General features: G+C 35.0%; 1 protein-coding gene across 14 annotated transcripts in view; it reads right to left on the minus strand.

Moving 5' to 3' along the window:
* KDM6A (lysine demethylase 6A) overlaps window positions 1-13,484 on the minus strand; it is a 207,219-nt gene that overhangs the window by 45,046 nt on the left and 148,689 nt on the right. For 2 of the 14 annotated variants that reach the window (XM_046673176.1, XM_046673173.1), the window contains exons 10-17: window positions 12,799-12,925; window positions 7,776-7,874; window positions 7,409-7,628; window positions 6,712-6,846; window positions 6,111-6,266; window positions 5,464-5,559; window positions 4,414-4,515; window positions 3,363-3,761 (exon numbers count right to left, since the gene is read on the minus strand). In XM_046673176.1, the coding sequence (XP_046529132.1) occupies window positions 3,363-3,761; window positions 4,414-4,515; window positions 5,464-5,559; window positions 6,111-6,266; window positions 6,712-6,846; window positions 7,409-7,628; window positions 7,776-7,874; window positions 12,799-12,925 (1,334 nt within the window). The remainder of the gene's footprint in view (window positions 1-3,362; window positions 3,762-4,413; window positions 4,516-5,463; window positions 5,560-6,110; window positions 6,267-6,711; window positions 6,847-7,408; window positions 7,629-7,775; window positions 7,875-12,798; window positions 12,926-13,484) is intronic. The other 12 variants (XM_046673174.1, XM_046673180.1, XM_046673179.1 and 9 more) reach the window with 12 other exon arrangements.

Raw genomic sequence — 13,484 nt, forward strand, 5'->3', positions numbered from 1 at the left:
ACCATGCAGGTCTATCAATGGTCTAGTTTTCATTACAACTTGAGAAAAGTATTTGAAAATATCTGTATAAGACAGTACTGAAAAAGCCTCTTTAATTATCTTTATACCAAAGACAGAGGTTCCCCAGCTGTAGTGATCATGCAGCAACCGCATGTGGGAAACTTCTGACCTAGAATTAGTTCAACAATATTTTTTAGACAACTTTCCCAACTGCACTCCCTAAGTTATAAAGCTCCTATGGACACTGGCCTTGAAGGGCCTGCAAAGCAAAGGCTGGGGCTCTCTGCCACTTAGTATTCAGTCATGTACAGAGACTTGTGGCCTGCAAACTGAGAGTTCTGACTCTAAAATTACGTTTTTAAAGAATGGTAAATTTCCAAAATAGGGTTAAGAGAGTATTTACTCAAAATCTCAGCAACTAAGTAAGCCAGGGAATTAGATATAATAAAGAATAATAATAGAATCTTAAATTACAATCATAACAAAGGTTCTCATATATTAACTGTCAATCATACCTTAGCACTACAGGCATTCTAACAAAAATCTCATATTATCCTTTTAGCAATCCTTCAATGTTTAAAGACACTGAATCCCCAAAATCCCATCTCCTCACTTACTCTAACATTCTCTCCTCTTTTTCCTGTGTTAATTTCTCCTTCTCTACTGAATTTTTCCCATTAGCTTTCATCCACCTTAAATTTCTTTATTTCTTATTTCTCCCAACTTAAATTTAAAACAAAACCCGGAATACCTCTTAATCCTACTTCCCCTTCAGCTGCATCTGTTTCTCTCCTTCTGGTTTATGTCATGGTCTACAGGAATGGCACCCCTGGCATTGTGCAGTGCATAGTCTGCATGACTAAGTATCTACACTTGTTGCTTCTAATTTCTCTACTTCTGTTTTATGTTGAAGTCAACTACAATTAGACTTTTGCCCTCACCAATCCACTAAAATTGCTCTTATCAAAATGTCAGCAAACCTTTCTGTAAAGGGTCAGACAGCAAATATTTTAGGCTTCGCAGAGCCATACAGTCTCTGTCATACATTCTTTTTTTTTTTTTTTTTTTACAACCCTTTAAAAATGCAAAACCATTCTTAGTTCCTGGGCTATAAAAAACAGACAGACAGACAAAAACCAAAAAACAGATCGTGGTTGTGGGGTAGATATGGCCTGTACCCCGTGGCTTCCTGATCCCACCAATGTCACCAAATACCTTGGATGGCCAATTTCTACTCCTCACCTTGCTTACTCGACCTATGAGCATTATTTCATTTTACCCTTTGATCACACTCTCTTCCTTGAAAGACTTCCTTCACTTGGCTTCCAGGGCATCACTCACATTCTTCTGGATCTCCTGCTACCTCACAGGTCACTCCTCTTCTAGTCTTCTTTGCTAGTTTTTCAATTTCTTGACCTACTGCACTGGAATGCTCTAAGGTTCAGTTTTGAGTTCTCTTCTTTTCTCAATCTGTTCTCAACCCTTGGTGATCTCATCCAGTCTTGTCTATCCTTCTAGAGTTCGTCAGGCTAGCTTAGACTCCTCTTTCTCACACTTCACTCTATCAGCTAATCGTGTTGTTCTACCTTCCAAATATACCCAAAAGTTGACCACTTCTACCGCTGCCACTCTAAGTCGAGCCCCCACCATCTCTTAACCTGGATTACAGCAAAAATCTCCAAATTGGTCACATCATTTCTACTTTTGCCTCCTATAGCCTATCTACAGAGTACCAGAGAGGATCCAGTTAAAAACTAAGATCATGTCACTCCTCCATTCAGAACTCCATTTAACTCAGAATAAGATCCAATATCCTTACAATGCCTACAAGGCTGAACATGATTTAGCCAGCCTGATTCCAGCTGGACCATATTTATTCTCCTCACCCTTTGTCCACCCTGTTCAGCCATGCTTGCCACCTTGATTTTCCTCAAACATGCAAAACACACTCCTGCCCTAGGGCCTTTTGCTCTATGCTGCTCCCTACACATGGAACACTCTTATCACAAATATCTTCAAGGCTCACTACTTCTGTAACTCTTTCAGGTCTTCATTGAAATATCACCTTCCAGTGAATCCTTCCCTGACGTTCCTACTTATAACTGCAATTCCTTTACCACCAATCTCTCATACTCTCCAGCTCCCTTTTCGAATATATTTTTCATAGAATTAATCGTATCATTACCTAGTATTCTATATGTAATGCTTATTTAATTGTCTGTTTACCCACACAAATTAAGACATTTTTGTGTGTTTTCTTTGATTTATCCCCAGAACCTCGAACAGGACATGGACATAGGAGGTGCTCAACATTTCTTTAAGAATGAATAAAACTACTAATCACTCTAGAAGAGATGGTCCCACCAAGTACAGTACTTCAAGGATAAACTTAAAAGTCTTAGAAAAAGAACTTATCTCAGTTTTACCAACAATATAAGGTAAACCAGCAACAAGTCAAATATTTCTTATAGTAGACTAGTAAAAGTAAAAGTTATTTGGTAATACATGTTGGCAACATTTTTTTAATGCTTACTCTTTGACCCTTCAGTTCTACTTTGAAACACTCATCCCATGGAAACAATCAAACACAGGAAAACTATGTGCATAAATCTTCGGAAGAAAAAACTTAGAAATTAAATGTCTAAACAGTGAACTACTTAGTAAAATACAGCACATATCTTTGATAAAAATAATGTTCATGAAATCCATTACTCTGTTTGAAAACTTTAGCAGCTTCATTTTGCCTTCAAGACAAATTAGGCAAGTTCCTTTACTCACTTCAGCCTCATATTTCACCCTCCTCTCTTCATCATCTATATTCTAGGCACCCTTTACCAGCCCTCTCTTCTCCCAAATTCTCTAATTTCTGGAGACTCTAACATCTTGGTTATATATGCCCTCCTAGGTACTCCGATAGCACTTTTCCAAAGTGACACTTCATAGTAATTTATGGTAACTAGTTCTTTAAGGATCTTTCTCTCCCACCAGAGTAAATACCAACCACCTAGCACAGTACCTGATCTTAAGTAGGCAATATATGCAGAAATAAACTAAGTAACATTACGTAAATGCTTATAATGCCATTTTAAATTAACAGTGGGTTTTCCGGGATTATATGATCTATTTCTTTCTCCTTTGGAAATTTCCAAGATTATCTGTGCGTGTGTGTGTAAATTTTGTAATGGAAAAGAAAATACACTCACGTACATATATATACTGAGTCACAATAATATTGTAGTACTACAAAATGCTTAAAAAAACAGTTCTTCAAACTTTCATTTCTTCTTCTCTCAAAATGCATAAAACCAAATAAAGACAACTATTATATGAGAAGCCAACAAGGCAGCTAATCCTTCTCTTACCTGAGTGGAGTTAGATAGTTGGTTTTTCCACGGCTCCTCTGCGCTGCTGGTCAGGTTTGTGCGGTTATGAGGTAGAGTGAGTGCGTTTCGCTGCAGGTAAGGCACGTTTCCATTACTTCCACTTCCTGTTGTGTGATTATTGCCTATCAAAATAGTGTCTGTACTTCCCAGCGTTCTTGATGTGCTACAGGGAACATGGCCTGCAGAAAAGGGTCCATTGGCCAAAGGCTGCCCAGGGCAGGCAGGGCGGACTCCAGGCTGAGAGACGCTGGGCACTCTGGTCAGAGCAAGCTGTGGCTGCTGGCCAGAGACTGAGTTTGTAGGCAGTGATGAGTCAGCTGTTGGCCCATTAGGAATTCCAGTAGATCGTACCTGTGCAACTCCTGTTTGTCTCATCTGCTGAAAAACAAATGAAAAATAAATGCTGTTTTGTGGCCCATAGGGGAGAGAATCAGAATATAAAGGTGTATAACCAGGTAATCTCGGGTTTTACCCTAACATTTAACTTCTCTGGGTTGAAAAATACACACTTTTTAAAAATAAGAAATTGTGTTTGTTCATATTTAGATTAGCTTCCTCAGAAAAGCAGTTTCATTTTTAAGAAATATTCCTTTAGTAGTGATGAAAGAACGCAGCTGAAAATTATGGAAAAGGACTCTGGAATTTATAGGCCTTTTCCCCAATCACAAAATAGGGGATTTCAAAATTTCATTCTATTATACACCAGATTCTTTGAATTAAGCCCTAAAGAATCCTACATCAGTTTAGGATAGCTTGTTAAATATTAAATAATATAAATCCTTAGAACACATGCAAAAGAGCACGTAAATAAATAATAAAATACCAAGTCTCGTGTTCAAAATTAAATTTATGGCTGTTTTTTCCTAAAAATCTGTCCATAATTAGTATTTTAAGGAGCACAGATTATTAAATTCCACCAAATACTGGTAGAAAGTAGAAGTGGGTATGAACATGCTCTAAATTGAAGTGTCAATCAATAAAAATACTCAAAATGCTAAGAAATTTTAGGGAAAAAAAATGCTATACACACTTGGTGTTGCTGCATTAAGACAAACTGACTTTCCAGCTGTTCCAGCATCAGTTTCTGTGCTGGATTTAAATTATTTCTATTTGCACGGAGCTGTTCCAAGTGCTAGAAGAAGAAAGGAGAATACAGTCAAAGACATATCTAAGAAAAAAGCTCACTATTCTAAGCAACCTTACCCTGACATGACTGGATAATCTCAAAGCTGCGTCTAGTCAAGGATATTGATGTCTGATGAATAGCAATCAACGTCAAGATGAAGTTCTTTAAGAAGTGTGAGGAAGTTTATGTAAAAAATAAACATTTATCTCAAGAAGGTTTATTGTAATGTGATCTTTGAGATAAATGGGCATGAAGTTTTATTCATTAATACAATATTTTTCAGTATTCACACAGAAAATTCTTTAAGCTTAAAAATGCATTATGACAAGTACATTCAAAGCAGCACTGTCTGGAATAGGAAAAGTATGATGACAACCTGACGGTCCAAAGCTAGTGATGCACTTAAATAAAGGCATGACATCTACATAAAGAAATATGGTGTGGCCATCAAAGAACAAGGAAGCTCTTTATATGCTGACATGGAAAGGTCTGTAAATTACATTGTTAACAGTATATACAGCACTCTACTGTTGTGTAAAAAGGAGAAAAATAATATATGAGAGAAAGGGGATGCATATCTGCTTGTATATGCATGACATATATCTGGGAAGATAGATAAGAAACTAATAACTGGCTGTCTGTGAGGAGGGGAACTGAGTAGGTAGGGGCAGGAGTTGAAGGAGAATTTACTCTATATACCCTATATTCAAACTTATACAGTTTGAACCATGTGAATATATTACCTGTTTTAAAAAAAATTGTTTTGAAAAATAAGTGAAAAACAAAAATGAATTTTCTCTATTGCTCTGGTAAATGTGGGTTCATGTCATTTACGTGCATATTAACTAGGTTTACTGCCATTCAATTTTAAGAATACTTAAAAAATCTTAAAGCTTATTCCCTCTACTCTTTTTTAATAGGAAAAGCAACCTATCAAAAGCATATCTTACATACCTGTAACTTCTGTGGTGTCAAACACCATGAATGAGCTTGTTGCTGTACTGGAGGATGTGACACTGCATGGCCACTACTCCAATTATCAGAAGTATTCTGAGGAAAAGTGAAAAAAAAAAAAAAATTAAAGAATATTTGGTTAAATCCATAGTTAACAATAATGACTACTGGAGGCCAAATGACTATTATTTGGAATATTTACATACTAAAAAAATGTTATGACATTAAATTCTTTTAAAAATCATTTCACATGCATAATAAAATTGGGAAATCATAATTAAAAAAAATTCTTTAATAAGCCACCCGAAAAGGCCCACCCCTAAACTATGGCCCAAATGGCTAACCTAAATACCACACTATCCACTAGATCCAACATTAAATTTATTTCAATGTCAGTAGAAAGTGATGATGAAAAGTGTGTTGAGATCTTAACGGCAGGGAGATGAATAAAATGATTTGATGAATGCAAATTTATCGCTACTTTCTATATTAAATATGATGCTAAGAATTTGGGATGGAAAAACTCAAACCTTTCACTCTTTGATGTCCACAGATTTAAAATAAAGGACAAGAGATGTTCAAACTGCACAAGTTCAGGGCAGTTGGGAATTTCTTTTTTTGATTTTCTAGTTCTCTAAAATATATACCTTTGTTGGACTAGATGTTCTTTTCCTCTTGGCAGGACTGGACAGGTCATCTACTTGGCTAGAAGGAATCATGTGTAGTGGCAAGGATTGCTGTGAAATTGGTGTTTGACTGAGGCCTAATACAGGTTCAGTATTTGGATGATGAGGTTTACATGCCTAAGAATCACAGAAGGAAGACAAAAATAGGGTTCTATATATTCTTAATTCATTCCTTCAAATTATAAAACTTTACAAGCTGCATACTTTTCAAAGCTGTGTGGACATCGCTGATTGCAATTATTGAAAATCAAAATCAAATGAATCATCAATGGAGGAATGTGTACCTTCCTTTGAAAAACTTGCTTTAAAAATTAAACAACTGCAGCATTATTTTAAGAAATCTCCTTCAAAATCATGAAAATGAGCAAAGGTTCTAAATTGGCACCCCAAAATTTTTTCCCATATCAGAGGGAGTTTTATTTTGATCTAGATTCCCTTGGCAATCAAAAGGCTTTTCATTAATAAAAGCCTCCTGTGCTTAGTAAAATACGCGTCTTGACCACTACAGATTGAAAAGAACCCTTAAAGCTGGGCACCTGCAGAACATAACCCAACTTCTCACCTGCTGTGCTGTGTTCATGGCACCCTGCCTGGAGGTAAGCTCTGCGGGGATTGGTAGGCTCCACGCCTCCTCAATACTAGGAAGTAATTTAGTTTTATTCTGTAGACTACCTTGTGGAAGGTTACACAACTGAGCCTAGGAAAAATTATGTAAAAAGCAAATTTAACACAAGCCTACTTGAGTAAGAGCAAGTCCACTAAATCTTCCTAAATGCTATAACTAATTGTTTTTAAAAGAAAATAGATTCTTAATTTGGGGTTTCAGAAAGATACGAAGTATAAAGAGGGTAACGGGAATATAAACCTTTGTGAAAATTAAAACAAAGCTGAGCTCTGATTTCAGAGTTCTCATAGCTGTCTTCTCATGAAACTCCAAGCAAGAGTGAAAGACAATGTTTGTGTTCTTTTCTCTAAAATGCTATGACAACTTAAAAATGTAGACAGTACATAGAAAAAAATTATGTAAATTAATATGCATCAACAGCGTAAATGTGCAAAAGAGTATCTTTTAAAATACTGCATATCTTACTTAAAATGAAAAGTAAAATAATATTACAAGCTATGGTATGTTTACAAAATATGGAAACAAATTATAGACATCAAAACACAACTAGACAAACTTTCCAGCCACCCTCCCCCTGCCTGAGTGTCATGGGGAAACATGTGCCTTTAGAAAAACTGCTATTTAAAAATTTTACCTGTAAATACTTAATTCGTGCTGCAAGTGCAGAGGTATTACTACAACTTTTGCTTCTGGTTGCATTTAAGTAGCATTTAATGGCATCCTGAGGCTGGTTACAGGATTCGTAGAGTGTGCCTAGGTCCATCCAGGCTGCAGCATGGCCATGGTCCAATTGCACAGCACAAATATAGGCCTGTAAAGCATCCATAGGCTGATTTTGCTGCTGATATAGCACGCTGGAAAGAAAAATTAAGAAAAAAATGAGTCAACTAAGAAGAACTGCTTAGCTTCATAAGATGATATAAACTACAAAGTATATTATATTTGATACAACCATATTTGTTTATCAATTAGAATACCATTATTTTTATACAAAGACTTACCCAATTGAACACCACGTATCTGCACTTGCTTCTGATTTATCAATAGACTGCCTGTAAGATATAAAGGCATCCTGAACTTTCCCAATACTTGAATAGCACCTGAAAGGGGAGGGGAAAAAAGAATCAAGAAAATTCCATTAACACTGATTTGCTGAAAGGACAGACTATACGCCAAAAATTAAAAAACCTAATAAGCTAACATATTTATGTGCATGTGTGTATATATGAGATAATTATATTAACCCTTCGATAAACTATATTATAGTCTATCTCACAAATGATAAAGCATGCTGTATTAAGGAACATTGTTAGAATAATTAAAGGCCCTATCTCTTCAATACTACTATATTGAGAGTTTAAAACACACACACACCCACACACCCACACACAACCACTCCACTCTACTTATATACCTTGATCTCTGGTTTTCTATACAGTAAAAACACAGAGTTAAAAACCAAGAAAAACAGTCTACATTGCTAAGACTTGCTGAATTAGATTTCAATTCTCCTTTCTTAAATAATCACGAGGGAAATAATTCTTTAATTCATAAAAAATACAAACGTGACATATTATCAAGATAACTATCAAAAATGGTATAAAATAATGTAAGTGAAATATTTATAACTACTAAGGGTAGCAGGCTATGATTGAAGTTTCAAGGACCTGTCATTTTCTTAATGCAAATGAACCTGACGAATACACAGAACGGCAGCAGAAATTATAAATATAGAAATTCCCTTCTTAGTGCTTGGTGCTAGGGGAAAAGAAAAAACAAAACCCAGTCCCTGTCTTCAAGGAGCTTACAATTTAGTTGAAGATTGAAGACATATTATAAATGTCATGATGCCATATCAAATGGCTAGCACAGACAATAAGTGGTCTGAGAATTTAGGGTAGAAGAGACCTTAATACATACTATAGGATTTAGGAAAGGCAAGAAAGGGAAAGGTAAGAGTAAGGGATTTAAATATGTGTAGATGCATATTGTTTAGATCAGTGATTCCCTATTACCAGCCAGAATATGACAATTTGGCCAAGCAAACAAAATGGAAAAAATGATAATATACACATACATAAATTTTCCATTAAACTAATTAATATTTGCATTGTAACTGCCTTTGAAAAACTATTGGCTGAGTAAATAGAAAAAAGTTTTTAAATGTCTTTACTTGCCCAAACATCCTATTTTGAGCCTTATAATTATTCTTTGAAATTTTACTGATTCATGTAATCCAAAAGTCTGGGAACCACTGATTTGGGCAAAGAAGATGACAGAATGCATTTCAAAATGTTATTTCAACAGTATGAGCAAAACCTAATGTGTATAAGATAGCACAGATACAAATACTAGAGAATCTTAAATTCAGCCCAAGAATACCCTGAAGTTTGTTCTTCTAAGAAGAAGAATAGCACGATGAAAGCACTTTATAGGAATATTAATCTGCTAATAACGTGTAGGGATAAACTGAAAAGAAAATAAATTATAAACAGTAAAAAAGAAGGCAGCTATACTCACTGGTTTGGAACAGGCCAAAATTGGGGAGTAAGTAATGGAAGTGGCAAGAAGAAAAAGACCAGAGAAACAATGAAGCAAAGGACTGAGAAAGACTTTGTGACCCATTAGATATTCATGGGCGGTGGTGGTGGTGGTGGTGAGGTTATAACTTAGTTTTTAAGCCTGATTAAATAGAGGAAAAAATGGTGATGTCACTGGCAAAAATAAAAGGAGAAGGAGCTGGTTTGGGGAAGAATATGATGAACGAAGTTTCAAATATGCTGATTTTGACATGAAGTGAGGACATTAAAATGGGTAATACAAGGTAAAGAATAGGAGATGTCGTCCTGGAGTTTAACACCTTGAACTGTAGAAATCTAGATTTGGAATTCATCTATATGGAAGAGAGATTCTAAGAACATAGGACACCTACAAGGGAGAGGTAAAAATAAGCCTAAGGAATCACTAATCTTGTGTTGGACAATATAAGAAAGGTCAGTGACTGAGACAGAGAAAGCACAGGCAAAGTGTGTCTGTAAACTGTTTTATGAGGGGAGAATTCAGAAGATGAGGTCATTAACAATGCCAAACAAAGACAGACACCACAAAGAAAGGGAATGCTTAAAAGATAGTAGAAAACATGCTGTGTTTGTTGTTGTTCAAAGCCAACTCAAAGCCAGATCTGAGATTCACAGACAAATTTGTCTAACCACTGGGAGGAATGAGCAGTAATTCCCCAAACCAATGTTTTCACATTCCATTTCTACAAAGTGAAAGTAGGAAACGAATTGTGCCTAAATACAGATGTCCCAGTCCAACCACCAACCACTTTTTCTCTAATAAAACTTCACTAGGCTTCCCCTGAGACAGCCTTGTATAATCAAAACAGCACTGGGTGCTGAAGCTAGGATCTACTCCCCGCTCTGATATTAGTTACCTACGGGACTGTAACTTTGGACAAAACATTTTACTCCTCCGAACTCGCTTTCTACATCTATAAAAGGACAGGGTTTACAGGGTGAACTAGATGACCTCCTTGGTCCCTCCCAGCCTTTACATTCTTTAAGCTCTGTGATAACACAGTCAATGATTAATGCTGGTATAAGAGCATTATCACATTACACTTTCATTACGATATACACATGCCACATGAGGAGCAAATTCAATCTTCAACACACACCTGAATGCAGAGGAAAGTAATAAAAAGCCTCAGAAATATTAGGGTCATCAAATTCCAAAGTTGTTTATTGACACTTGAAGTCTTCGATCAGAGCTTTAATAACTTATAAAATATAATTTATTTATAAATTTTCCCACAACAAAACAGATTAGAAGCAACACATTAGAAGGTAGTGAAAGAAGGTAAGAAAAGTAAACATAGAAAAAATCTAAAACAGCCCTCAAATTATATTATTACAGAATTATTAAATTATTAAAAAATAATGACCATCTAACATGATAATCTTGAACCCCAAAACAAATTAAATGGTAATAAGTATCTTTTATTTGAAAAGTCATTAAAGTGTGTTGTGTATTTGGAAAATTTTATCCAAAAAGATTCAAATAAATGCATCTCAATGATTTAAAATGTAAAATCAGTTAACTGGAAACAAAAAAATAACACAACCGTAACACTGCTCACTGAGCTGAAAATTACAGCATTACTAAAATAGCAATTTTAGATGTTTCATTATATATTAATTTTATATGCCTAGAATTAAAAACAAAACGTACCCTAAAAAGACATCCACACTATTGTATTGTATTAAACTACTCATCTTTAGCTTAGGTCAAAAGGAAAATACTTTCTGGCACATATTCCTTTTAATCTATATTAAAAGAAATTTTCATATATAAATGTTAACACTACAGGCAATGACTAGATGGCCCCTACTTTCCTGTACTAGACCTCCCTTCCAGTCACTGTATGAAGCCTCCCACTGTGCAACACAAACAGTAGTAATGGCACTAGCCTCAAACACAGATGGTGTTTAGTTAGTCCATTTATTTTTATTTAACAGCCACTTTGAATAGCAAGAAGATACAAAGGTGGTAAAACATAGTTTCAGCTTCCAAAGATCTTTAGTGAAAGAGGGAGACAAAGTTTGGACTCTCAAGCTTTATTAACGAGCAACGCAAATTAGACGATTTTACAAGCCTAGGACGAGATTAGAAAATCCCTGCTAAAACTAGGTACTTTTCCAGTCAATTCTTGTTGTACATTATTAATGAATAATCAATTATCTGTTTAAAGAAGAAAACACCTTAATAATATTCCCTTTCATACAAATATACTTTGCTTAAAGAAAAAATACTAAAAATACTAAAATTTAATGTGATTATACAGCAAATTGAAAGTAAAATATTCCTATGGAAAAAAGTTTAAAATTAAAATAACAATAGGATAATTTCAAAAGAAGTCATAAAATTGAAATCTTTAGAGTGGGAAGGTACCTAATAGATAATCTAACCCAGAGTTTCTCAACATCAGCACTATGGACATTTTGGGCCAGGTAATCTTTTGTTGCACAGGGCTGTCCCACTAGATACATGCAGGTAGCATTCCCCATAATTGTAATAACCAAAATATCTCCAGACATTATGAAATGTCCCCTATGAGGCAAAACAGCCCCCAGTGAAGATCACTGACCTAATAGAATCCTCTTATTTAATAGGTTAAAAGAAAATTGAAGTCTCAAAAGGTTTAACTGTACCATCCATGACTCCACAAACAGCAGCCTAGCCAAGACTTGAATTCAAGTCTCTCAGCTCCTAGTATACTGACCTTTCAACCATACCACATAAGCTAAAACCAATTAGGAAGCAAAATGAAATATGATGATGGCCCCAAAATACAATCTATCAGATACATATACATAAGGTATATTTCAGATAATCAGTAAGCACAATTCAGATATTGAAAGTACAAAGGAAAGTTTACAGACTTGCAGAGAACTATTTTCACTACATGCCACTTCTCCTTTCCAACAAATCCAGTAATAACGTATCCCACCTTCTTACTGTAAGATTTCACGTAGAACTGTGATTTGAGAACTACTATTAATCAAATATGTCCATACTAAGGTATATATCATTAATCAAAATTATAAATAGCAAGGTGCCACTGGCTACTAGTAGTCACCAGGTGGAACGAGAAATTAATTCTCTGTTCTGTTAAATAAACATATAAAGAGAATACTAAAATCAAAAGGAAAGGCATTTAAATACACAAATGAAGAATTACTATCTGATAAGACTTTTTAAAAACCAGCAATAATTCAAGTCAAATGAAAACCCAATAAGCAAAATAAGAAATGCCCTGGTAAACCATATTATGCTGTGAGAAAACCACCACATTCAGAACTTTATTCTATTTTTTTAACTTCCAGAAATCTTTGTTATAATATATTTAAAAGAGAAAATACACTGATCAGGCTATAAATGCAAACTAACATTTTAGATCATAATTCAACTCTCCTAGCTGCAATACACAAAAGCAAAACTTAAGTGTCTGATAAGTCTCACCTTCCAAGGAAATACCAGGACTGGCCAGAATTAGGATCTGCTTCCAAGGACTTTTGGAGATACTGAATAGCATAGCTTTCCTTGGTGGCTTTATCTCCCAAGAGATCCACAGTGTGATGCATCCAACCTATAGTAAATGATTAAAAATATTTACTGAAACGACTTAATTGTTGTTCTATTTTTAAGAATACTAAGCAGAAAACAAGTAAAAGTACTCTCTTCCGTCAATTTATTCATTTAGTTTGGCAGACACAGTCCCAAAATTTAGAACTGCCAATTCCGGCCACGACAAAGTCTTTTTCTCACAGGAAGGTACAGTCAAAGAACTTTTATTCCAGAGACATTAAAACGATTTTAAGCACTGACTTAACACTTAGTAGATTACAAACTATAGTTTCTCTTTTCTTTTCTGATTTTTGTATTTGAAAAAATTCCAAGTTATGAAACAAAGAACATAAAGATGTTAAATCTTATTCACTGTTCCATGTAAAAATTTATGTGCATTTTAAGAATCTCCAAGACAGTCTATTAACCCAATGTTTATTTCCAAGCAACAAATATAAGGCCATATAATCAATGATAGCTCAGAGTGAAACACACACACAACCCTACCTTATTGGCATTGGCCACATATATTCACATCTTATATAAAATAAAAACTATACAGCATTTGACAATTAAAAAGA

This window comes from Equus quagga, chromosome 10 (assembly GCF_021613505.1).
Source record: "Equus quagga isolate Etosha38 chromosome 10, UCLA_HA_Equagga_1.0, whole genome shotgun sequence".
Taxonomy (NCBI): domain Eukaryota; kingdom Metazoa; phylum Chordata; class Mammalia; order Perissodactyla; family Equidae; genus Equus; species Equus quagga.